This window comes from Alosa alosa, chromosome 2 (assembly GCF_017589495.1).
Source record: "Alosa alosa isolate M-15738 ecotype Scorff River chromosome 2, AALO_Geno_1.1, whole genome shotgun sequence".
Lineage (NCBI taxonomy): Eukaryota > Metazoa > Chordata > Actinopteri > Clupeiformes > Clupeidae > Alosa > Alosa alosa.
Window position 1 is genome coordinate 9,002,741 of NC_063190.1, and position 26,804 is coordinate 9,029,544.

At 45.2% G+C, this 26,804-nt stretch overlaps 1 protein-coding gene across 6 annotated transcripts in view; it reads left to right on the forward strand.

Moving 5' to 3' along the window:
• gria3a (glutamate receptor, ionotropic, AMPA 3a) overlaps positions 1 to 26,804 on the forward strand; it is a 63,021-nt gene that overhangs the window by 32,099 nt on the left and 4,118 nt on the right. For 4 of the 6 annotated variants that reach the window (XR_007192172.1, XM_048231479.1, XM_048231438.1 and 1 more), the window contains exons 5-14: positions 8,292 to 8,345; positions 8,753 to 8,914; positions 9,138 to 9,305; positions 9,496 to 9,600; positions 10,375 to 10,482; positions 13,512 to 13,718; positions 15,464 to 15,837; positions 17,725 to 17,923; positions 20,830 to 21,077; positions 22,346 to 22,460. Coding sequence is in view for 5 of the 6 variants with exons in the window: in XM_048231479.1 (XP_048087436.1) it covers positions 8,292 to 8,345; positions 8,753 to 8,914; positions 9,138 to 9,305; positions 9,496 to 9,600; positions 10,375 to 10,482; positions 13,512 to 13,718; positions 15,464 to 15,837; positions 17,725 to 17,923; positions 20,830 to 21,077; positions 22,346 to 22,460 (1,740 nt within the window). In the remaining variant the exon portion in view is untranslated. The remainder of the gene's footprint in view (positions 1 to 8,291; positions 8,346 to 8,752; positions 8,915 to 9,137; positions 9,306 to 9,495; positions 9,601 to 10,374; positions 10,483 to 13,511; positions 13,719 to 15,463; positions 15,838 to 17,724; positions 17,924 to 20,829; positions 21,078 to 22,345; positions 22,461 to 26,804) is intronic. The other 2 variants (XM_048231466.1, XM_048231448.1) reach the window with 1 other exon arrangement.

The following is a 26,804-nucleotide window of genomic DNA, read 5'->3' on the forward strand; positions in this document are numbered from 1 at the left end:
GCTCAGTGCTCGTCTGGCTTGGCTTCTCCACCGCAGGAATCATTACCTGGTTGGGACCGAGCTGCAAGGACTCTTTGCATCGGCACTGGCACGCTGGCTGGGGATTCATTAAGAAGCAGCTGGAGTGATGAAGAGAAAAAGATGAGAGGGAGAGAGGGGAAGGGAGAGGAAAAAGGAGAAGGGAAAGTAAGGTGAGCGTCTGCACTGGGGAATTCGGGCTCTCAGGGGAGGCGGCGAAGTCGGCAAGACCTCTCTGATCACGGCGAGAAGGGAAGACAACAGGGGAGAACTCATCCGCTCCTTGACAGCAGCTAACAGGGAGCCAAAGCCATGGACCAAGATGTAAGAGGCTTGGAAAATAAAGGGAACATGAAGTAGTTCCCTTAAAGGCTCCACTTTGAACTCCTAACTGTTGTGATTACTGTTATGTCCTTAAAGGTACTACCTGAAATCCTGTGGTGATGAGTTCTTTGTGGAATTCTTTTAGTTCTCTTATGGTGACCCACTTAAAAATGAAGGACTCTCAAAAACAGCCTCCAAGGCCTCAAGCTACAGTATAACCTTGACCATTACTACAGTGGAGATATGAAAAAAAGTGCCCTAAAACTACTAATCTTGGTTTATGCAGGAGCGTAGCGTGCTGCCTTCTTTCTATACTGCCTTTGTTTGTGTGCAAATGTGGCTTAAATGGGTTTGAGTTTTTGCCTGTTTGATATGACAGAGTGTTTGCAGCTGAAAGCTCATCTTTGTTTGAGGATTGGAATGGGAAGGCTGTCGTAGTGCGAGAATCAGGTGATGAATGCCTCCAGTTTCCGCTGTCTGAGGACAGAGATGAACTGCACCGAGCATGCTCAGTCCTGACAGAACTGGTGTGCGTGTGTGTTGTGTGTGTGTGTGTGTGTGTGTGTGTGTGTGTGTGTGTGTGTGTGTGTGTGTGTGTGTGTCAAAGAGGGAGTGGGGGCGGTGTTGGGGGGTCAGACACAGGAAACACGTTATCATACCCTGCCCACTCCACAATGTTGGAACACATACCTACACACACACACACACACACACTCACATAGATACACACACATAGATAGAACAAAAAAGAGAGAGAGATAGAGAGAGAGTCAACTGTCTGTTATAGATCCATGCCTGCCAGACTGTCTCCAGCCAGAGTAATTAGAATGGATTCCCCCGAGTATACTTAGGCTAATGGGCTAGCAGCCCAGAGGAGAGAGAGAAGAGAAGAGAAGAGAAGAGCACAGGCACAGGGAGAGAGGGATGAAAGGCTGAAAGACAAAAGAGAAAGTGATGATGATAGAGGGATGCTTTCAAATAAGAGAGCGCTGGACCAATGATCAGCCAATGAAAGGACAGGTCATTGGCTCCATCTCTCACCGTCATTCATTCAGGCCCCACAGGTAAGGTAAATAAAGGTAGGCTATAAACACAATTGAATGAAAAACAAACCCCGAAACAAAAACACGTCATGCTGCAGATCTGAATATGTAGCCTGTAGATGGTGTAAATATACAATGATGATAAAAGACCAGCCAGGTGCCAGAGTATGGGTAGACTACATATAATACATGCTTTGCTCTGGTTTTCTAAAGTTAACTGAATCCACCAGAAGCCTAAAAAGCATTCACCCTGACATCAAAGAGAGGTGGACTGCCAAATGGCCAAAGCTGGCCCTGAAGTTACACAATAATGACCTCAATAAAACTCTGGACTGGACCTGATAAGTATGAGTTCTTCAACACCTCACCTCCACAAAAGTCTGCCTTCTGCCTGCTGTGAAAAGGAGGGGCAGTGTGGACAGTGAGTGAGTGTGTGAGAGACAGTGGTAGTGTAGGATCTGGGCTACTCAAAGACCTGGGTATGAAATGTATGCACAGTAAATTCTGATGTCTGTACATTTAGGACAGCATGCACTCTAATAAGTTGCATATGTGTGGGTTATAATGAGTGAGTGAGTCATAACTGAGTGTGTGTCATATGGATGTGAGCGTAGTTGTGTGGTGTGTGAGGGTCCCTGTAGCCCAGGGTGTTGATCAGTAAGCGTCTCATGGCTGTGGATCACTGGGACAGGAGTGTTTCAAACATTCTGCCTTTAATTTGATGGCTATTTTGATGTTTAGTGTGTCTATAAAAGTGTGACTTTAAAAATCTTACAGTCCTTCTTACAGTAACAGTCTTTTAGTTTTTTTTATGACAGGGCTATACATTCTACTCCCTATCAATTACAACTTATTGTTTTTCATTTCCCCAGCTCATTTATTTTCTGTTGGACTTGGCCAGAACCATGGGGCCATTATTTATTCATGCAGGGGGATAAAATACATCTTTGATTTTTATTATTTATAGACCAGTTGTATGACCAGTTGTATGCATGTGTGTGTGCATGTCTGTGTGATAAAACAATATTCATATCTAAACAGGTGTTTAGTTGAGTCAAAGTCCTTTTAGGCAAGTCCCTCCACTCTGCGGCCATATTGCAACGCTTTTTGGGCACTTATCGGGCATCTATTTCGGCAGAAATGCGCGTGCGCAAGGCTTCACGACACCAATCTTGCTCCAGCGGCGAGATCACAACATATGATTGGCACAATGTCTCCACAACACACCACATGATTGGCTTAATGTATTCACATGTCGACAATTTGCCGCGGAAGGGGTGTAGACAGCGGAAGAAGTGTAGACAGCTGCCATATTGGCGTTACAAACTAACCCCATGCATTTTTATGGAAGATTTTTTGAGTGATGTGTCTCCTCATTAGAAAGTCTCTGGTTGAGTTGAGAGTAGTTTAGTTGGTCTGCATGGCCTGTAAAAAGCGAGCCCTTAGCTGAGATAAGTTTAGTTGCTGTGCATTGGCCAGTAAGGAATGAGCCCTGAGTTGAATTGAGATGAGTTTAGTTGGTCTATATTGGCCAGTAAAGTGCAAGCCCTGAGTTGAATTGAGATGAGTGTAGTTGTAATTTGCCAGTCGAGATGAGTTTACTTGGTGTGTGTTAGCCAGTAAAGAGCGAGCCCTGAGTTGAGTCGAGATGAGTTTAGTTGAGCGTAGGGAGCCGGGGCAGGGGAGCCATCTGTGAGCGCGGCAGATGACGGCCCTCTCTGGGGAACAGGAAGTGGAGCGCCACACAGATCCCCCAAAAATATTTACTGAGTAGCTACTGCACTCAGCCAACTCCAGCAGCAGCCGGCTTTTAAAGCTGTGCTTGCACACACACACACGCACACACAAATGCCTGCATGTACAAACACTCACATGAATACACATACACACGCATACACGTGCACACACAAATGCACTGAAAAGATACACACCATCAAGTTCACAAACAAACCCACACAGTGACACTACATAGACACATATGCATAAACACATCACTTCTGCTCTCTCTCTCTCTCTCTCCTGCCCACTAGTTCTCTATTAAAAGACTTTCTATAAAAAGACTGCTTTGCCTCATGGTAACATTTCAGCTCTGGTGTAGTAGGACTGTGAGTTCAGCCTACTTTATTTACAAGTGTACTTTCCCAGTGAGTTGAAGTGGTGTGTGTGTGTGTGTATGTGTGTGTGTGTGTGTGTATGTACAGTAAATGAGAGCGCGCCGGATGGACACACCTGTGCGTGGCAGGTCCATGGGCAAGTCTCGGCCTCCATTCTGTAATCACTGTGTGGTAACTAAGGCTCTGCACAGCTGACCAGTCAGAGCACCAGAGCGTCAATCACACGTGAAGCAAACACCTGAGGTCCGTGCTGCTCTGTTTCACCAGCGTAGCATCAAAACAACCCCATTCCACACACACACACACACACACACACAGATAGACAGATGTCCAGACCCCAAACCCATAGCACATGCACCTGCACATCTGTAAACAAATTACTATGTGGCCCTCAAGTAGAGGCAGGCTTTGAAGGCGAAGGTCATCCTGTCGAGTTTTGTTTGCACATCTGTGACCTGGTAGTGATGCCTCTGCGGCTGTGTAATTAGTAAAAAGTTTGGGCATTTCAACATGTGACATTTAATTTGGAAAACTGGGGAATGGAGCTCCTTCTTGTGTAGCGGGTGCTTTCTCCACCCCTGCCACAGCAGAATAAATGCCAGCACATCCCCATGTCTAATTCAAAACAACTGTGCGAGCCAAGGCGTTCATCTGAATCCTCCTCGCTCTTAATGAGGAGACGTGAGGAGAGGAGAGCTGAGGCTGAGGCACACGCCACCGTGCCGTGCTGTGCTGCATCACGCCGCTCGACACACACACACACACACACACATGCACACACACACACGTGCACGCACACACACATGCACACACACACACACACACATACACACACACACACACACACACACACACACACACCGAGCTGCCGAGTGCGCGAGAGAGAGCGGCGAGTCTGAAATCTAAATGGGATTTGCACGCTCGTGAGTTTCAGCAACGCCAGGGAAAGGCTCGCTGTCCTCAATCTCCCCCTGCCACAATGAGGCCGCTCCAAACCCTCACCCAGCCCCGGCCGCAAAGCCCAGCCCGCCTGAGCACACAGCAGCAGGGTGGGTTCACGCTTCATCAATATACTGTACACACCACCATGGCTTATATGGAATGGTGTTCCTTTGTGTGTTTATGTTTATGTGCCTGTGAGGATGGATGTGTGTGTGTGAGAGAAGACACAGGGCAAGAAAATGCAAGTGTATGGGTATGTGTGTATATGCTTGTCTGTGATCCTGTTCGTCTTTCTACATATGTGAGTGTGTGTGTGTTTATGTGTGTGCAGTTGTCCATGTCAAAGTCCATATGCGTTGTATGTGCATTTTGCATGTGTGTGCACATATGATTTGTTTGTGTGTGTAAAAGCACACATATTGCATTCTAGTGTGTCTGCACATGTTGTGGTAAGCTGGCGCTCCTTTGTTCTTTGAAGAGACCTTCCGTGACTCATGTGGAGTGTTGGTCCTCGTCTCGCCCCGCTAAGCCATTAAGTCATGCCTGCCTCCTTCGCCTCCCAGGGCCCTGCTCCCTCGGCTTTCCTCGCCTCGCTTCCTCGCCTCTCCCGATCTTTCACGCCAGTGCACTTTGACTTGCACGTCTTTGTTAAAGGAGTTCTTAAAGCCCCGTAATCTGCCATGTGAAAGACGATGGCGAAAGGGAAGAGCAAAGGGATGAGAATGGAGGGTGGGAAAGAAAGACCAGTGGAGGAAAGAGTACAGCACGAGAGGAGGAGAGGAGGAGAGGAGGAGAGGGAGTACAGCACGAGAGGAGGAGAGGGGAGGAGAGAGGAGAGGAGGAGAGGAGGAGAGGAGAGGAGAGGAGGAGGAGAAGAAAGAGTACAGCACGAGAGGAGGAGGAGGAGAGGGGAGGAGGGAGGAGGGAGAGGAGAGGAGGAGAGGAGAGAGGAGAGGAGAGGAGGAGAGGAGGAGAGGAGGAGGAGAAAGAGTACAGCACGAGAGGAGGAGAGGAGAGGAGGAAAGAGTACAGCACGAGAGGAGGAGGAGGAGAGGGGAGGAGAGGAGGAGAGGAGGAGAGGAGAGGGGAGGAGGAGAGGAGGAGAGGAGAGGAGGAAAGAGTACAGCACGAGAGGAGGAGAGGGGAGAGAGGAGAGGAGGAGAGGAGAGGAGGAGAGGAGAGGAGCACGAGAGGAGGAGAGAGGAGAGGAGAGGAGAGGAGAGGAGAGGAGAGGGGAGGAGAGGAGGAGAGGAGGAGGGAGTACAGCACGAGAGGAGGAGAGGGGAGGAGAGGAGAGGAGGAGAGGAGAGGAGAGGGAGGAGAGAGGAGAGGAGTACAGCACGAGAGGAGGAGAGGGGAGGAGAGGAGAGGAGAGAGGAGAGGAGGAGGGGAGGAGAGGAGAGGAGGAGAGGAGTACAGCACGAGAGGAGGAGAGGGGAGGAGAGGAGAGGAGGAGAAAGAGTACAGCACGAGAGGAGGAGAGGAGGAGGAGAGGAGAGGAGGAGAGGAGTACAGCACGAGAGGAGGAGGAGAGGGAGGAGAGGAGAGGAGGAGAGGGAGTACAGCACGAGAGGAGGAGGAGAGGGGAGGAGGAGGAGGAGAGGAGAGGGAGTACAGCACGAGAGGAGGAGAGGGGAGGAGGAGGAGGAGGAAAGAGTACAGCACGAGAGGAGGAGGAGAGGGAGAGGAGAGGAGAAAGAGTACAGCACGAGAGGAGGAGAGGGGAGGAGAGGAGAGGAGGAGAAAGAGTACAGCACGAGAGGAGGAGAGGGGAGGAGAGGAGAGGAGGAGAAAGAGTACAGCACGAGAGGAGGAGAGGGGAGGAGAGGAGAGGAGGAGAGGGAGTACAGCACGAGAGGAGGAGAGGGGAGGAGAGGAGAGAGGAGGAGGAGAGGAGAGGGAGGAGAGGAGAGGAGGAGAGGAGGGAGGAGAGGAGAGGAGGAGGGGAGGGAGGAGAAGAGGGAGGAGAGGAGAGGAGAGGAGGAGGGGAGGAGAGGAGGAGGAGGAGGAAGGAGGAGGAGAGGAGAGAGAGGAGGAGAGGAGGAGGAGGGAGGAGGAGAGGAGGAGAGAGGAGAGGAGGAGAGAGGAGAAGGAGGAGGAGAAGAAAGAGTACAGCACGAGAGGAGGAGGAGAGAGGAGTGAGAAGAAAGGGAGGAGGAGGAGAAGGAGGGAGAAGAGGAGAGATTTAAAAGTTTTTGCCTTTTTTCTTATGTAGTTGCTTCTATGGAGCCACTGTGTGTGTGTGTGTGTGTGTGTGTGTGTGTGTGTGTGTGTGTGTGTATTATTGTGTGTGCAAGCATGTGTGTGTGTGCATCGGACTGCACTGTGGCTTCTGCGAAATAATACGCTATTGAAAGTGGAAAAGTGTCGAGCCAAATGAGATGACATTCTATACAACGTGTCAATGTAATGGGGATTCTTTGGAAATGACTGGAAAAAGCATAAAGGTAACCTTGAGGAACACGTATCCCGGGAGACTTCCAAAAGAAAAACGCACCTCAAGGAGCAAGCAAAGAGGATGGATTTTGTAGACACAAAAAAACAGGATTAAATCTGAATGATGCCCTGTAATAAGATCAATGGACGACAGAGTCAAAGATAATAACTCACAAGTACACAATCAGATTTTTAACAGGGGTTGAGGACACTAAATATGAATTTGATTAAATAGGTAGATACATGTCTTGCATTACTATCTTGTTTGTGCAATATAGTTTGAAATTGGTTTGTCCTTGTCCTTCAAGGATTCAAGTTGTGAGAAGACTTGCTTAAAGACACAGCTTTGGCCTTTTAATGTTTAGAGGGAAAAGAGGGAGTAATGTCAAGGCCTGCTCCTCCACATCAGTGTCAATGAGTACAATGTAAAATGCTCCTTCCTCCATTTCTCTCTCTCTCTCTCTCTCTCTCTCTCTCTCTTTCAGGCCGATCCACGCTGCCTACATGTGATGCTTAAAATTGAATGGATTCTGATTGGCTGTCAGTTTTTCTATCATTCACCAAATCATTTTAGAAATCTTGTTATCATTGTAGTGTCCGATGAGGACAAGGCCTTTCTTATGTGCTAGAGCGATATTTGAATCTGTATTTTTCACAGTTATCATTATAGTTATCATTGCCAATGTGGACGACCTCTTAGCTTCATTGTCTTTTCTCTCAGTCAGTGTTTTTTTCATGAGTATGGCTACAGATTTGAATGTTTGCACAAAATTTGAGAGAAATAAGGTTTTTGTGAGCATACATAAATTGCAGGATACAGTAAGTTATTACAGTTCATAAAACGTGGGTCCAAAGTTCAGTGCAAATCATATATATGAAAATATTCTTTAATCCCGGATGCCTTATTGTTAAATATTTGCTTGTGAATCAGCTTTTGTTGATTGATGCCGGCGACAGTCGACAACAGAGGGAATATCATAATGGCAGATCCATTTGGATTGAGGCTGAGTAGGGGATTATATCCCATTCTGCCACTTGTCTGTGTCGCTGTGGCACAGTAATCCTAGCCAGTGCTGTTTGAGAGAGAAGATTTACATCAATAGCACCCAGTCAATGAGTGCACAAGTGTAAACTCCAGCTCTCTGTAGTCAAGCTACGGTCTTGATGTAACATTTGGCTGGGCATTATGCAAAGGCGTTTCCATGGAGACACACACTCGCAAGAACCAGTTTTGTTGGACACAAGCCTTGCTTTTATTATCCAAATTATTATTGATACATAAATAGTTTACAACACACTCTACAAAGCTGAACGATTTTGGGGTAATTTTGTGGAAGTGTACACAAGTTGTAGGACAAGTTTTCTGTGAAGGAATCTGTTGTGTGGTAACTCAACAATCTGTTCTCTTCCACAGGTTGTCACATCGGGAAAGAATGGCAGAGGGTATCATTACATACTGGCCAATCTGGTGGGTGTCTCTGTGCAGTCAAACATTACATACTTGAAATTCAATAAAAACAGAGTACAATCACAATATAGACAACTAAAAAAAAAAGTCTGTGTGTAGACCAGGGTTGTGCAAAATTCAAATTGCAATTCTGCTTCCTGTTTGCTGCCCCAATTGAAATACAAGTGAAATTCAAAATATGTCATTGGAATTTAAGAGCCAGTTTCAATTAGATTCTGGAATTTTGCACAACCCTGTGTGTAGACCAAGTACAATCACAGTACACACAACAAAGAATGCGTCTACATACACAAACTCACCTGCATTATTGTCTTTGTGTTTTGAGTAAATTAATGTTCTTACAGTAAAATGATTAGTCTATAGTGTGACATAATTATGACTCACTGTGCCTGTGCGTGCCCTTGCAGGGCTTCTCGAACATGAGTCTAGACAAGGTCGTGTCGGGTGGAGCCAACATCACAGGCTTTCAGGTCATAAACCCCGAGAACCCCATCGTGCAGCAGTTCCTCCAGCGCTGGGACCGGCTGGATGAGAGAGAATTCCCCGAAGCCAAGAACACACCTCTGAAGGTATGACATCATTAGCTCTAAAAATGCACCTTTAACTGTCCTTTCTCTCTCTCTTTCTCTCTCTCCCTCCCTCTCAGTTTTTTTTGTTCTTTAGTCTTTTTGCTATTTTTGTGTCTACACTGAAGTGGCTGCGGTGCATTTCTGTGATACCTGAATAAGTATCTCTATTTAACTACATAAGCACTTGTCTTTCGCGCTCACAACTCTTATTCATCTTCTGTAGTACACTTCAGCGCTGACTCACGACGCCATCCTGGTGATCGCCGAGGCCTTCCGCTACCTCCGGAGACAGCGAGTGGACATCTCTCGACGGGGCAGCGCGGGTGACTGCTTGGCGAACCCTGCCGTGCCCTGGAGCCAAGGCATTGACATAGAGCGGGCACTCAAAATGGTAGGATGGAGCCCGAGTGCTGGCAAGGAAAAAAAAGATGTGCCCTTGTTTGTTGACCTGTTTGTTGAGCAATTCACTTATTGTCATTTGTGGTATAGGTTAGCTAAACTCATTTCCAGATGATTTCTGTCATTGTACAATTTGTCATTGCAAAAGGTATTATTGTAGATTCTCTATTGCTGCACAACAGGTTCAGGTTCAAGGTATGACCGGCAACATCCAGTTCGACAGCTTCGGCCGCAGGTCAAACTTCACCATTGATGTTTATGAGATGAAACCCGGGGGTGCCAGGAAGGTAAGTGATGCTTGCATGACAGGCATGCGGAGAGCAGAGAGCAGAGAGGCCAGCTCTATGTCAGGTTAATGGGACACTCATGATTACATGCACAGATCGCCTTAATTCAACCTGCCAAGTCTTAATTACCCACTGCCCAGCAAACAGGGGGATCTGCTGCTGTGTGCCTGCAGGAGGACATAAAAACAGAAGATTGCAAATGCAAACACACACACACACACCCACACACACACATTCAGAGAGACACACACCTATTCACACACATTCAAGCATGCGCACACACATACATACAGATCCACACACACACACACACACACTGACCCCCCACCCCACACACACACACACACGCATACGTGCACGCATCGTGACGTGACGCATGCCGCATGCACGCGACGCGACGCGACGCGACGCACGCATGCACGAAACAAATCATGTACACACAATAATGAATGCACACACATATACACATAAACTTCTCTCCCTCTCTCACTCTCACACTCACTCATCCTCCGTGACACACAGATACACTCTCATTCACAGCTAATTTCAGCTAATCCTGTGCTATCGACTGATTATTGATGAGCCAGGCACTATCTATAAGTATGGCTGCTTCCTCCATATCAGGAGAGGCCCTACAGCCATCCTACCATGTTTGTACTGGCTTAATTAATTAAATGTTCCACCTAAAGGGCAAGCAGTTCATGTTCCTGTAAAGCTTTTGCTTGAAAAATGTCTCTTGCTTGTCAATAACATTGATATTTGTGTCACTTTCAGATCGGGTACTGGAACGAATATGAGAAATTTGTATTTATATCGGACCAGCAGGTTACCAACGAGTCATCTTCTGTGGAAAACCGAACAATTGTGGTCACTACTATTATGGTACACTTTACAATGCTGATTTTCAATGTTCCACCCAAACAATTCTGCCACTCAAGGTCAAGGTGTCCATTGTTACATTCTGTCCTGGGAGGGTAGAACCATTTTCTTTTGAGTTGCTTTCCACCCACTCACTACATGTTGAAACAGTCGATACACGCGAGAGTGTTTCAACTGTATCCGTGTGGGTGCCAAAGCATTTTGATTTCTATACTTCGGTGGCCTGTTGTAGCAGTGACATCACAATACGGGCTTTGGTAATGACATGTGTAGGCTAGCGCTCTCATTGCATCTAAAAAAAAAAAAATCATACTGTTGCATACATACGTAAGTAGAAGCCTGTTTTCTTCCTCATCAAGTAAATGGTGAATGACTCTGGATTTGATGTGAACCAACAATCAACACGAGACGAAAAAAGAGAAAGAACACAGCAGGAAAATGGCAATGGTTATTTCCTGACTGGAGAAGCAAATACTAAGTGTTTGAGGAGGACATAAACAATCGCTGGGCTCCGGGCTCAGTGGTTTTTATTCATCCTGCTCAAAACGATTTTGCCGTCTCCTGAAGTTCTGTACTGAAGTATGATACCTCGGTGCTTATTAAGTCTGACATTTTCCGGGGGAGTGGGATTAAAAATGAAGTGATCACCACATCAGGAAGGGAATGGTGATGCCTTTCTTACATAGATTGTGAGATATTGAAGGAAAGAGAACAGAAGGAGAAATGAAAGCACAGTATCTCCTGGATAGGAAACCGCACCACAGTATGAACCAGAGCACTTTATGTAAGAGTAACTTGACAAATAGCTTCAAGAATAACTTCATTCTGCTTTCTCCGTGATTAAATCAAGAGAAAATTAAGCTCACAAAATTCTACTACAAAGGCTGCGCATCATATCTTTCTCTGACTCTGATAGCATATTTAATATGAAGGAATACATAGATACGATGTGCAGGACTTTAAGATCACAGCCAATGAGGAAAAAATACATTTGAATATAGGTGCTAATTATAGGCATTTTATAACCAGTTACACCCAAGGTGAAATGATTTGGCTAGTAATTATGGCCATTACCAGAGCCCATAAGCCTGTGTTCAACCGCCTCCCTGGAATTAAAGTGCTTGAGAAACATAGGCAGTTGGAGGCAGAGCAGGGAATGCGGATAATTGTAGACCAGCAAGCCAGAGTAATTAGATCCATAAGCCACGGTTGACGGTCATTATTTAAATGTACCATAAGGTTCGCCTTATCTTACATTTAAAGGAAATGACATTCTTTCTGACTCTGCCTACGATGGACTCATCTTAGGCAAATTCAGAATGTGACAGACAGACAGACAGACAGAGCATTGAGACATCCGGTGCATAGTGGGTTAGTCGTTGGGGCATGCAGTGTAGATGGGGAAGTAATTCATCTGACTCCACAGGAAGTAGATTAGCCCGTTGTCTCGCTGACATTTGATTCCAGTGGATGACGTCCACGTCGTCCTCCGAAAGAAACAAATGATTCTGCGTGCGCAATCCGCACTTGGGAATCCGAGGGGGCCAGCGGCCACCCACCCACCCACCTCCCCAACCCCACATGCACCACAAGGGACAGATACGTTCAGCACAGACTACTGAACCATTGCACCAGTCATTCCTGCCCTTCCCACCCTTAAGTGCTCAAGCATCTAGTACTACTCACCCCCTCCCAACCCCACGCACCCCTAGCAAAGACTAGCACGCTCTAACCCCCCCTCTGCTCCCTGTGCCCCCACCTCAGCTTGGCTCTGTTCTACTTGTACTGACTCTAACACCAAGGCTGCAGCCATTTTCTGATGTGAGGATAAATGCATCCTACTTTTTTTCCATTATGATTTGTTCAAATGCTGTCTGCCATTGAAGTATGCACTTCTCCCTTTTGCACACTGTATTGGATGTTATGGCAATGTAGAAAATGATTCCACTGCGCTCAGCAGTGATCTCCAGTCAGTGCCATTTACTTTATGAACTGGAAAAGAAAAAGTTCCTCCCAATCCCTTCTGTAGCCCTCCACCCTTTCCCATGATTGCCGCCTACTCCTCCTCCTCTTCCTCCACCACCTCCTCCTCCACCTCTCCACCCGTGTCTCTCCCCCCACCCCCACACTAAGCCGAGGCAAACCAAATGCACTGTCCGCCTGCATCTGTGTCCCAGTAACACCCCAGTAATTGGAATCCAGTTGACCTTTTTTTTGCAACTGCACTATGCTATTGGTCTGAGCTCTGTGCCAGTGCAACGATGGAGACTGGATGCATTTGGCTGTGCACTGGGTTAGCTTGTTTTGTCATGGGGCAAGCTGTGTTTGTGTGTATGTGTGGGTGTCTGTGTGTGTGGGTGTTTGTGTGTGTGTGGGAGTGGGTGTGTGTGGGTGTGGGTGGGTGTGTGGGTGGGTAGGTGTGTGTCTGTGTGTGTAACTGTGCGTGTGTTTGTGTGTGTGTATGTGTGTCTGTGAGTGGGTTGGAGAGTGGGTAGATGTGATGTTGGGTAGGGGGATGGGGTGTGGGGTGTGTGTGTGTGTGTGTGTGTGTGTGTGTGTGTGTGTGTGTGTGTGTGAGTGTGTGTGAGTCTGTCGGGGTTTCACACGTTGACTTTTGTGTCGTCAGTCCTGGTTGGGGATGTGTGTATTCTGTACCTGTGCTTACCTGTGAACTGGTATAATGTGTGCATGTAGATGTTTGTGTGTAATGTGATTAATGTTGAAGTCATTGTGTTCATCTTTAGTAGTGTATATGTTTCTGAGAATGCGTTGGAAAGCATGCATGCATGTTCTCATATCAGGGACATTTTAGTAGATGTTCTCTTCTGCCTATTTCTTAATGTTTGGCATGTGTGTGTGTGTGTGTGTGTGGGTCAGTATTTGTGGATTTGTATGTATGTGCGTGCATGTTTGAATGTGTGTGAATGGGTGTGCACGTGTGTCTCTCTGAAAATGTGTGTGTTTGTGTGTGTGTGTGTGTGTGTGTGTGTGTGTGTGTGCGTGACAAACTCAAGCCTACGTTTAATTAACAGGAAGCTCCCTATGTGATGTACAAGAAAAACTATATGCAGCTGGAGGGGAATGAGCGCTATGAGGGCTACTGTGTGGACCTAGCGTCAGAGATCGCAAAACATGTCGGAATTAGATACAAACTGTCCATCGTTGCTGATGGAAAGTATGGGGCCAGAGACCCTGAAACCAAGACCTGGAACGGGATGGTGGGTGAACTGGTATATGGGGTAAGTCTAGACCTGGTGGCGCTTTCTACTACCCAGGTGGACAAAATATTAAAGTTGACATGAAGCCAGAGACACTCAAACCTCTCATTTTCTTGTCAAAATAAAAGCCATGTAGTAGACACACCTCACATAGAAAGAGCGCAAATTTGCTACTGTTTACACTAATATGCCCCAGTAACTTTTTTGTGCAATTTGAAAATCCTGACAAAATTACTGTTTTTAGTTATTGCTATTGTTTGTGGTTGTTATATTAAGAACATATTTCACAGACAACATCATCTTGATGTTCATACTCATTCCACATCATCACATACAATACACTCCCATCACTTTCATGTACATGTGCATCCTATGTCTGTACATTTCAATGGCGTTTTTGACCTGGAAGTGATTGTGTGTGACCTTCATAAGTCTTTAAGTGTTGCTGGCTTCACACAGGTCTTTTGGTCTTAGGGCCTCTTTTCACTGCAGTGTCTAATCCACTGTATTGCGCAGCTCAAGTCCTCTCACCTCTCACATCTCACTGGCTGCTACTCCGATACCTCCAGTACGGGAGAGTATTGGAGCATGTTAACTCTCTTTGTTATAGGTGGGGAAGAGAGAGAGCGATAGACGCGCTCTATAGAGAGACAGGAGGAGAAAGTGAAGGCGTGGGGGTGATGATCAGCTTGAAGGCAGCTCGTCGCCACCTCATCATTAATCCCCTCACTTCCACTTTCCTGCCATTCATACACAAATCATCAGCTTCTGACGTGGGGTGGCATTGAAAGAAGAAGTGTGCGTGTGTGTGTGTGTTTGTTTGTGTGTGTGTGTGTGTGTGTGTATTGAGGGGGAGAGTAGGCCCTCAAGACAAGACAGTACGGCTGTGAGAGATGTGAGTGTGCGTCATGGTTTAATTGTGTGTCTATGTCTGTGTCTATGTGAAATCACTGGGGGAGATCAACAGAATGTCAACCCCAGCTTTATTGCATTTTTACTGCATGGAGTTGAATGTCTGTTTTAATGTCTGCCAACTTTACTTTCCACGGAGGTCCAGAGACCTCCAGAGTGAAGAGGTCAAAAAATATGTCTGTCTTAGTCTGTGAGCACTCTGATAAGAACCCTTGAAATGGCCTAAGATTTCCAAAACACGGCCTACAGGACACTACAGTGTCTCTGTTCAGACCTCTTCACGATGGCGCCCTAGTCAAAGTCTAACGACTGGGTGTACTTGTGCATGTCTTTAATGAGCTCTTGAGTTCTGTTCTATTTGTGTCTGACAAACAACAATGCCTTCCATGGAGACAAAGTAAGAGATTATGCTAAATACAGGACATATTAAGTATACGTATGGGCAGACTAACATGAGACATAATAGACTCCCCCTTAACATGTAGTGCTTCATTGAACCACGTTTATTGGTCAGCATATTTATTTTGCCCAGCTGTCATGCTCATGTGACTACATTATGTTTGTCCTCATGTGTACCTATGTATGACTAATCTACTGTTGGCTCTTGTTCATCCTAAATGACCCAGAACAAAGATTTCCTATATGGTTATTAAATAAGACGAAAGTTTAGACTACAAGAGTAAGAGTAGCTATAGAGTATTTATTGCAGTGTTGTAATGAACCTGTGCACTTATATGTGTTTATTTCAGTAATGGACCAGCTGTGTTGTTATGGCACATTGTGTTGGCTTGGCGTCGTCTGCATGTATGTCTGCACGAGTGTACTGTGTGATTGACCACCTCGTATTTTTCCAGAGAGCCGATATTGCCGTTGCCCCTCTCACCATTACTCTGGTGAGGGAGGAGGTCATAGACTTCTCCAAGCCCTTCATGAGCTTGGGCATCTCCATCATGATCAAGAAGCCCCAGAAATCCAAGCCAGGGGTTTTCTCCTTCCTGGACCCGCTGGCCTACGAGATCTGGATGTGCATCGTGTTCGCCTACATCGGCGTGAGCGTGGTGCTCTTCCTGGTCAGCCGCTTCAGCCCGTACGAGTGGCACCTGGACGAGAGCGACGAGGCCAAAGACCCCCAGTCCCCGCCCGACCCGCCCAACGACTTTGGCATTTTTAACAGCCTGTGGTTCTCTCTGGGTGCCTTCATGCAGCAGGGATGCGATATCTCGCCAAGGTTGGTGCTCAGTCGGTCCCACTCTCTCCATTGCCATCCAGCACATCCACCCGTCTCCACCTCCACCTCCCTCTGCATTTTACTGTCACAGTCTCACTCTGTCACTGGGCCCATGGTGCATATATGGTATTGGGGATTCGTTTTGCATGTGTCTTTGTTCTGCTCTTCATCCATTCTTTTTGTTTTGCATTGGTTGGTTACCATGACATCGTCGTTGTTTTCAGCATCTTTCATTTGCCAGGTTCTGTTGCTCTGTCTTCTAATTCTGATACAGTCGGACTTCTTACATTTGAGTCGGTCACTTTTTTTGAGTTTTTTTGTTGTTGTTGTTGTTGGTTGCAGTGTAAGCCATTTTAACGCTGCAGCCTGTGACTACCGCGCGCAAACGCCAGTCACAGGTGATGCAATTAGATCTGCATGCGCCCTAGTTCTTTTAGCCACTTATTTGGAAAACGGGACCTGAAGCAAATCAGTTATTATTTATCAGTCTGCCTCTCACTCCTACTCTCTCTCTCTGTCTCTCTCTTCCTCTCTTTCTCTCTGCTCTTTCTCTGGTCCCTTTCTCCAATCCTCTCCAGTAATGCTATTACCGCTCTTTCATTTATTCCTTTTTATTTCTCTCGCTTCGATTACCCTTTCTATTTTTTTGTAGTTTTGCTCTCAGTTTCTCTCAGTCGCCCTTATTCTGTCTTTCTCGCTTGCTCTACTCTCTCTCTTTCTTTCTCTCTCTCTCTCTCGCACTTTCTCAAACACTGAACTTCTTTCTACCTTTTACTGGCTTTGCCTGCTGCATGTGATGCTGTGCATCCACTCGAATAGCTTATATTCACCATGTGTTTGACTGTAAAATGCACCGGGTGATCACTCGCACGTTGATGTGTGTGTGTGTGTGGGTGTTGGTTTCTCTGTCTCTCTCGTGCATGCCTCTTGGAGGGTTACCGTGTTTTTGCTGCATATTCTCCCATTTTACGGTCATCTGCCTGGTGCATATAACCCATTTCACAGTGGAAGACTGATCCAGCCCTCTCCACAACCCCCCCACCCTGCACCTCCTTCCATCGCACCAGATCAGTCCTCCTCACCATTATTTCATTCCACCATAGACGTGGTGTGCTCATTCCACCATAGACGTTGTGTTTTCATTCCACCATAGACGTTGTGTGCCCAGTCGTCGTCGTCATTCATTCTGTCCATCATCATGGTCATCGGAAATTGTGAGTGGCATTCAGAAATCAGTGCCTGAGGCGTTGTTATTGTTGGCCTTGTTCCACGTAACCTACATGAGGCATTCTCTTTTACATCTCATCTTACGGAGTTTTGTCCTCTGAAGATAACGTAACAACTAACAGCATCATAAGTGGGTTCAAAAATATCCACAAATGGGGGGAAAACAGTCTTTGTTGTTATGGTGAATTGTACATGGTACTCAGTTAACATGTAACAAAATCCAATGGATGTTTTCCTTTAAAATCCAGCACAGTTTATGACTCATGACATGTCAGTTCATATCCTTTGGATTTAGAGAGGAATAGATAGGCCGGTGAAGATGGCCGTGTTATTTGGCTTGTGTCCATTTGTGTGTGAGTGCTCTGGTTTAGAGCAGAGCCTTTCTCTGGAGACAGGTGAGTGGACCGACATGTTCCTCCTTCTGAAGTCCTGTGCTCTGTGTGGCCTAGGAAGAAGCTGGGTCATACCAGGTGAAAGCAAAGGCAAAACACATCACTGGACTCAGAGCACTAAACTAGAATTTCCCCAAAAAAATTGTCCTTAAAATTCAGGGTCTAACTCAAAGTGAGCCTCCTGCTCTCCTGCCTATTTCTCTCTCTCTCTCTCTCTGTCTCTCTGTCTCTCTCTCTCTCTCTCTGTCTCTCTCTCTGTCTCTCTCAGATCTCTCTCAGGCCGTATCGTTGGGGGTGTGTGGTGGTTCTTCACCCTCATTATCATCTCGTCCTACACTGCCAACCTGGCAGCCTTCCTTACCGTGGAGAGGATGGTCTCCCCCATTGAGAGTGCTGAAGACTTGGCCAAGCAGACAGAGATTGCCTATGGTACACTAGACTCTGGCTCGACAAAAGAGTTCTTTAGGGTGAGTTGTGTTGGGCGAGATCGTGCTTGCCTTACCTGTCTTGTCTTAGCCTGGGAACACAGGAAATGCAGAATTAACCATGCAAAGCGAAATGTAGCGTCTTGTGTAAGTGCATCAAATGTCTGTATGCTCTCATTCTTTCTTTCTTTCTTTCTTCCTTTCTCTCTTCCTCTCACTCTCTCTCTCCCACTGTCGTTCTCTCTCTCTCGTTCCTCTTGTCATTTTACAGCGCATTTAATTAAGGTTCTGTCAGACTGATTAATAACATTTCTCTAACATTTTTATTCTGGTCTGCAGGGAGAGGCACACTACATGCCCACTCATGTACACACTGTCAGACCCCCCCACACATACACACACATGCACACACACACACATACTGTACACACACATGCACACACACACATACACACACATGCACACACACACATACTGTACACACACATGCACACACACACATACACACACATGCACACACACACACATACGTGCACATTCTCTGCACAAACTTCACTTGACTGAACAACAAACTGCATGTTAAACACAGTGATCTGCAGACACAAGACATCCCCTTTCATTTCTATCAAACCAGTGTGCTGTTAATGTTCTCTGTGTTGACATGATGCCATATTAACATCATTAGACATTAGACGTTCCCATTTTCTTTTCAGCCTCGCATATCAGCGGATATAGTGAACTGTGAAAAGTAATCCCTCAAAAGTTACTGAAAGGGAAACAGCTCTCAAATCAGTAATGTGCACCGCCTGATACAGTTATACTGTGAAATTGATCATAAATCAAAAACTGCTGGGGATGTAATGGTAGCTGTGGTCTGTCTCATTATAGCATATTGCTTTCTGGTCAGGCTGAACCTTCAGACATGTGGTGTATCTGTAACTTCCATCAAATGTGACTAGAACACATTTTTTTATAATGAAATACCATAATACAGAACTACACTTAAACAGCATGGGCTCAACGCGGTAACCGGTAGTGCACAGATGGTATTGTTTGCCTATCAAGTCAAGTACACTTTATTGTCATTTCAGCTATATCCACATGTACACAGTATACGATACAATGTGGCAAAGGACACTGAGTACACATTTATGCCAACCTCTTAAAGGACACAGCAGCACGTTTTGAGCACAATCACAACATGAAAAGGGTCTATTATTGGATATGTTCTTTGCTAGTTCTGTTGGGTTATCGCTCTGTCTGTTTGAGTTTTCGAAACAGAGACATAGTGTAGACAGAAAGACAGACGGGCATGGTCAGTTGAAAACATGGTCAGTGTTATCAGTGTTCCTCCTCTAGCCCAGTGTGTTTGTCCTGCTCCTGTGTTGGTGGAGGTGGAGCTGGCCTGCGCCGGCCATCGGGCTGGCATTTAAAACGACCCCCTGACATTTACAGGGTTTCTGTGGAGACATCCATTTATGTCACTTCCTTCATATTAAACAGCTTCCTCTCTGACCTTCACCTGGAACACTGGAGTTTCATCATCTCTCTCTCTCTCTCTCTCTCTCTCTCTCTCTCTCTCTCTCTCTAACACTCTGTTTTCATGTGTATATTTTACTCTCTCTTTCAACCCTAACATATTTCTTGTCACTAGTCCATTGCAGTTTATTTCAACATTTTTGTTGAGCATATTAAATTATACCAAATATGTTGGGCATATTTGTGGGATTAACCTTTGCAGAGTATATTAGTTGAATTCTTTGCAAATCATTGGACTCAGTTTACTACAGGGAGTAAAAGCCCTAAGACCCATTGGGAGGACACATCCAAAATGATGTAGCACCCAAATTTTGCTTGCTCTACTGTATAAAACCCAGTCTGGATATAACTGTTTTCCCGGGTTATAACTGGCTAGCCCTCCATTATGCAGTAGAATATGTGTCAACATTTGAAAAACCACAGCACTAATGAATGTGCAGCCACATGTAAAAAGATGGACCATCTAATAAATCCATAAACAAATCCAATGCATAATTAGGGAACTCAACAACACAGGGCTACAAATGTTTTTCGTACACGTTTTTAGCAGCCCAGCCTTTTGCACTGTGAGTAGAGCATCTCTGTAGAAAGGCAAAGCAAAGCAGGCTCCCTTATGGCCAACTCATCAAAGCGTGAAATGCTATTGAAATAAAACGGTGACACGGCACACAAAAAACTTAACCAGGAGGACTTATGATGGCATTTCAGGGGTTTTACTGATACTGACAGCTTTTTGGAGTGGGCTCTGGGCAAGTTTTACTGTGAGAAGTGGCTTATAGAGAAAGATTGCGCACAAGCTAAGTTTTGTGGAGCTAGCTCAGCAGGATTTCTTTCTACTCTCATATTGTTTCACTGGATATTTGTCAAGCTCTGGTACTTGCTTTTAGGGGTTAGCTGAGCATAAGTGTATTTCTGAGTCAACTTCAGAGTGCATATCACCAATCCATCAGACATTTTCACGACCCAATTTTGCTGTATCTAGCAAAAATCATGCTTCCTTCAGTGGGAGGACCACTCGTTGATATTTTGTGATATCAAAAATGACAAAGTAAGATTGTGTCGGTTTATGTCATGCTATGTTTACCTACCTGTTAAATTATAGCAGTCACTTAGTTTATGCCCCATAGTCACTGTGATTTTGTTTGATTTAAAGGGTTTCATTTTTTTTTTCTTTATGTGGAAAATGAGCCTATATTGTGTGACATTTTTATGCCATGTTCATTTCTGTTTAATACAAACATACTCTCTCTCTCTCTCTTTTTCTCACTCTCACATAGTCTTTTGGTATACTGTATATCTTGAGTTTGTTTTGTACTTTGTGGTGCCAGCCCGGGCACAGCTCTGTGATTCCCAGCATCTTCTGTACATCTCTCCTCCTGGTCTTTCTTCTCTCTCCCTCATATCCACAGCGCTCCAAAATAGCAGTGTATGAAAAAATGTGGTCGTACATGAAATCGGCCGAGCCCTCAGTGTTCGCCAAGACCACCCCCGACGGAGTCGCCCGCGTGCGCAAGTCGAAGGGCAAGTTCGCCTTTCTGCTGGAGTCCACCATGAACGAGTACATCGAGCAACGCAAGCCCTGCGACACCATGAAAGTCGGCGGGAACCTGGATTCTAAGGGATACGGCGTGGCCACGCCCAAAGGCTCGGCATTAAGGTGGGTGGGATAATATAACAATCGTCCATGTTGTTATAGTATTCCACCTACCCTGATGTCTCCTGTGTTCATATTACTTCATGTCCACTGTTTCTGTTTCTGCCACATCTTCACTCCCACTGCCCCAGTCCGACACACATACCACTTGCCATACTGTTTACTGTTGCCATAGCCACATTCACAGTATTTCCTGTCTGTTAGTATCTGTAACTGCTGTCAAAGTAGTCCTCTGGTTACCTTCTGTTTGTGTTTTCAAACAAAATAACACAAACTCACAGTATCCCATCATACAACATGAACATGCATACACAACATGCATCTACCCTCAAATCAGTGAAAACATGTTTCACGTAGGGATCCATGAACCCTTTTCAGGTCATGTTTTCAGTACCATTTCACCCCCCCCCCGATCCATCCATTTTACCACAATTAGATCATCATAGTACACATATTCATCATCATCATCATCATGAGCATCCCACAGCCCTCCCATAAGCCCTCAGCGACACTCACTGTCCTGTTCCCATCTTGTCTAATCCCTCCTCCCCTGTGTGTTGAGGTAATCAGTTTGACAGTGATGTCTTTTGTCTTGTGTTACCATTGATACATCACATATTTCCGTTTAAATTTAATTTAAATTTGTTAATTACTTTTTATGTATCATCATTTTCCTTTGTTTGCAAAGTTTCCCTTTTCGTTTACCAGTATTTTAACATAGTTTGGCTTTTTCTTCGTTCCATTGTTATCACTGTTGTCTGTCCCCACCCCCTGAACCCCCCCGACTCTACTGTCCCTTGCTTTATGTGTCTCTGTCAGCTCCTGAGTCAAGTTGTTTAGCGTTTGCTTCTAGTTTTAAGTCCTATGCATTCCTTGTTCTTTCTGTTCTTTCTAATGCATTAAGCTGCTCAGTTTTCTGTGCCGAATGTTTAACTTGCATGCTGTTTGTTGCTGTTACTTTTCTCTTCTCGATGACAGAGTGTCCCCATCCCGCACCCTTCACTTCAGACCTCCCTCCATGCCACTTTTTCCGGATCAACACTTTCTTTGCTTTAGAGAGCACTTGTTACTCTCACTCCTATCTCTTCACTACAGTGAAATTAACTAATTAACCAATTTGTCCTTCTCGTGCTCCCCTTGTGAATCATTTACTCTTACTATATACCACAGCTTTAATAGTCCTACTACTATTATTACTACTAACATTCTAATATATTAGATTTCTCACGGACCTGTTCATTTTCTTACAAGTCATGTTTTATCGTTTCAAGAAATGCTGTTAACCTGGCAGTACTTAAACTGAACGAGCAGGGCCTGTTGGACAAATTGAAAAACAAATGGTGGTACGACAAGGGAGAGTGCGGCAGCGGGGGCGGGGACTCCAAGGTCAGCCTCAATGTCACCAAAAACCGGGTATCTGAGAGAAGAGTAATCGGCAAGGCTGTTTACAGCTTTTAAAAATGATGGTACACTGGGCGTATCCACAGCCTTAACCAAGCCCAATGTGACAGAACCATTATCAGATTTGAAGAGAAAAAAAAAAACTAAATAAAAATGTGTAGCTTTTTGCATTTTTGTTATCAAGCAACTAAGATCAAACTGGGAACCCTTTACTTGGCTAATAGAGGAAGAAGAGCAGTAAGTGATGCTGGCCATCATAAGAATAAGTCCGCAAGGCTATTGGCCGGACTCAAGTGAAAGAGTTGCACCTTTTGGTGCCCCCGGAGGTTTGTGTGTCTAGATGTGTGCAGCTCTTTGGAGCTGCCATAATTAACCGTAGTGCATCTCTCTAAGTACAGAACATACTGTAGACTCAATGTGAATTGCAGAGATAGCGTTCAGTCAGGGGATGCTAGCTAGTTCATTTAGAGTATGTGGGTGTGTTTGTGTGAGCAGACCTCAGTCCAAGTCTGAGTGGCTTGCCCTGTAGTCGTGAAAGGCAGCAGTTGTTTTCGGTTGCTTTTCTTCTACAGGGCAATAGAGGGTGGGAAAAAAATAACAGCCACGATCTACTAAGAAACAGCAAGTCAGTCAGTATTCAGCATTCATAAATGAAGCTACATTTCTTAAAACAGTACAAGCCCTCAGTCAATATGGGTTAGACCATATTGCCATTATGGATAAGAGCATTAGACTGTAGCATCTGAATAATGCCAATACCACCACCACAACAGATCCACTATGAAAGCTCCGTCATGGCCCACTGTGTCCCAGCGTAGACACTGGGCACCTCTGGAAGGCTGCAGACCTGGGAGACGGGGGGTGCAATAGTCTAGGGATGGCGAGGCGAGCAGCGTTGTCTTGAGGGGACTAAGCATTGCAGGCAAACGTGAGAATTCTAATGACTAAGAGACATCAAACCACAAATAAAACCAAAAATGATCTTTTACCCACTTTGACCCAGCACCGAAAGGAAATGCCAGCACCGTTGCATCCAGGGCTCTGATTGGTTGGTCTCTGACTGACAAAACCTCAAGACCAATCCACACCTTTTTTTCCCCCTGCACGGCACATATCCATGAGCCAGTTGAAAGTGGGTAGACCTTGACCTGCACTTGACCTGTTATGAGCTCCCAAGTACACACATTAGCTCTCTATATTCATATATCACGTAGGAAGCTTACACACCCCAGACAACCTCTCTCTCTCTCACTCACACACACACACACACACACACTTTCCCTTCCACATTCATACCACATATAGGAGCTTACACACAACAACAGTCTCTCTCTCCCAGTCACACACACCCCCCTTAGACCACACTCCTTCTGTCACTCAGACTATATTTAAAAGCCTACATACAACATATTCTCTTTCTCACATGCACACAAACAAACACTACACTCACATTGCCCACAGCGGTGGCCGTGTGTCCACTGTGTTTTTTTTTTTTTTCCTTTTTTTTTTCCTTTGTTTTTTCTGCGTGCTTTGCTTGCACTCCGCAGCCCTGTGCGCTCAGCACATTGCGAGCCGTGTGGCAGATCCAACTCTGGGCCTCTTGCTCTTGTGATTCCCTCCTGGTCGTAAGCGGGACGGGAACACTAAACAAGACCCCCAAGATGGCTGCCCCGTCCAATCGGCAATGTGCTCGGCCTTCTGGGTAAAAAAAGGGTAGGCACAGCCATGTTATGGTATCACATTTGACCGCCACATTTCCTGTTTATTCAGATTGTTTTTCCTAAAAATGCATGCACTTGTACTTTAACGCTGTGTGCTAAATATATTGTATGTAATAACCACTGAGAGAGGGTTTATTGAGGTGATCAGAAAAAAATAATCTTAATATGTATTCAGCTCTGTTTCATTTTCAGTTTAGCGAGGTCTTTTATGAAAACTTTTGGCCAAATATTTCATGCAGGGAATGGCATCAATCTTAACATTTCAAGTCAGTGCATATTTTACTTTTTGATCTTTAATTGAAACTGCATGTATTATGTAAGAGAAATGGCACATGTCAAACAAATTCATGATTAATTCATGTAATGTTATCATTATAGTTTAATAAGTGGTAATTTTAATGTTTTATTTTGTACATTCTTGCATGAAGTATTCATGGTCCTAGTTTGATTTGGGTCAGTATTTTGTTGTTTGTATTCATTTGGATGTTATTACCTTTTGTCTTATTTTTATTTTCTTTATATATATGTTTTAAATATTACTTTTCTCATAGATGTGGTTTAAAAACCAGTTGAACATGCTAGCCAAAACAAAGGCCCACAGAAGAGCAATGACTGAAAAACATATCATACTTCCTGTTCATCACATATCAAAGTACATTCAAACTGAAACCTTCTTTTTATGATACCTGAAGTGTTTTGGTGATATGCTATGTTGTAAGCTTGAATGTATGCATATACTGTATTGTATATATTTTTTTTACTGGGCAGCGGTCATCCTACGGTGTGTTGGCTCCATGCATTGGCCGGGTGGCAGTCTGTTAAACCAGGTCTGTCCTCCGCTGACTGTACGGCTCAAAGTCACACACTCCCCAGAGGTGGGCTGAAAGCTGCAGGTGTCAGAGCGCATTCTGTCCTCTCTCGGCGTCCTGGTCTGTTGGACACTCTACTGCGGCAGAGGCGCAGCGCTTCAGCCATGCAGACATGAAGCATACTGAACCTGGCCACTGCGTAGGCCGTGTTGCAATACCCTGTGGAGTGACCTGTCAGTATGGAATTACCTGAGGCGCCCATTCTACTGAGCCTGGTTATTATGTTTTTTTTAGATCACTTGTTTATTGGCCCTCAGCCTTTTACCAACCTTTTTACAGTTCGTTTTTACAACAGTGAACCAAATCTCATCTGAAGAATGAGCTAAGGATCATAGTGACATTTTCTTGCAATTGTAAGCCCTCTGACTGTTAAAGGTCAGATTGAACGTCTAAAAGCTCATCACCATAAATGAATGTATTTTGAATGGCTTTTTTTTTTTTACCCTGGTTCAGACCGAAGATTCTAGAGCGATATGCTCTAAAAACTTTGTTTCAGACCAAATGTTTATGCACTACAGATTTTTAGTCAATACGTAGAGTTGTGTGGGCATCCTTCCTCGCCAAAGCGCAGTGTCTCAGCACTGCTTTGGTGAGTCTGTGTCGCAGCTGGTGCCTTTGTGCCTCGTTCCCCCCCGACAAGCAGCGGACTCCGGAGCGAGCACGGCCTTCACCTGGCCCACGCCCGCTCTGGAATCGTCCGCCTGCCCGCCCAATCTCTGGGCGCGCACGCTACGTGCACAGAAAATGTTCCATTCCCCTTTTACTAGGCCAAGTCCGACTCCGACGGTGTTAACATCAGAGGGCCAAGCAGGCCAGCTGTTGCCGTCAGTGCTAACTGGGTTGTTTGAACGGGCGCTTCTCAAAATGCAACAGGGTTCCGCTTAAGCGTCCGCCCTGCTGTCACTGTTGCAGCTGTGCAGGGGGCTTCGTGAACACGCCTCTGCTTCTGAAAACAGGCGTGCTTACTTTATCCCCGCTCCCTCACAGTGACTCCCCATAGTGCACAGCCCCCCCCCCCCTCCCCCAAACTCCATCACTATTATTTCTGTATCTTTTACTCCTCAGGCTGTAGAGCAGCTAATTACACATCTAATCTAATCATCTAATTTAATCAGACTAAATGATCGTCATTTAGACTCTTGCTATACCATTGTTTAATGTTATATGTTTGAACATTTTAATATGGTTTGGTATTGTTCTCACCATTGCTCATTTATGTCAGGTCCCCCAACAGTGCCTTTAACTATGTGTGTATGGATGTTCTGTTTGTTTGGCTTTGTATTGCTGTGCAGTTACATTCTGACACTGATGTAACTTCATCTTATCCAGTTCAGTGTTCATTGTTGAAAGAAACTGTATTGCTGTTGAAACTGTTCAAAGGATTGGGTAAGGAGGATAAGTACAGTACTGCTAAATTTGGTTCAGATTACCAGAATAGCCACCATAGAACTCAGAAAAGAGGCATTTTAGTTTTGAACCCCTCATCAGAGTTAACACTTTTGAAGTCTGCAGTGGTGAATACAATATATTTCATGTTAAATACAACCGTTCATCATTTTCAGAAAGAGAATAAACAGGGGAATCTAGCAGTCATGGTGGTGCCATAATGCCTTTCAAAAGAATAGCCCGTCAAAATTGCTTCCCGACTGGGAGTGTTTTTGAACTCTCAGTTACTCAATGAGGTGTCAGAGAGCAATTCTGTTATACCTCTATTACATTTCTTCTGAAGCGATATTTGC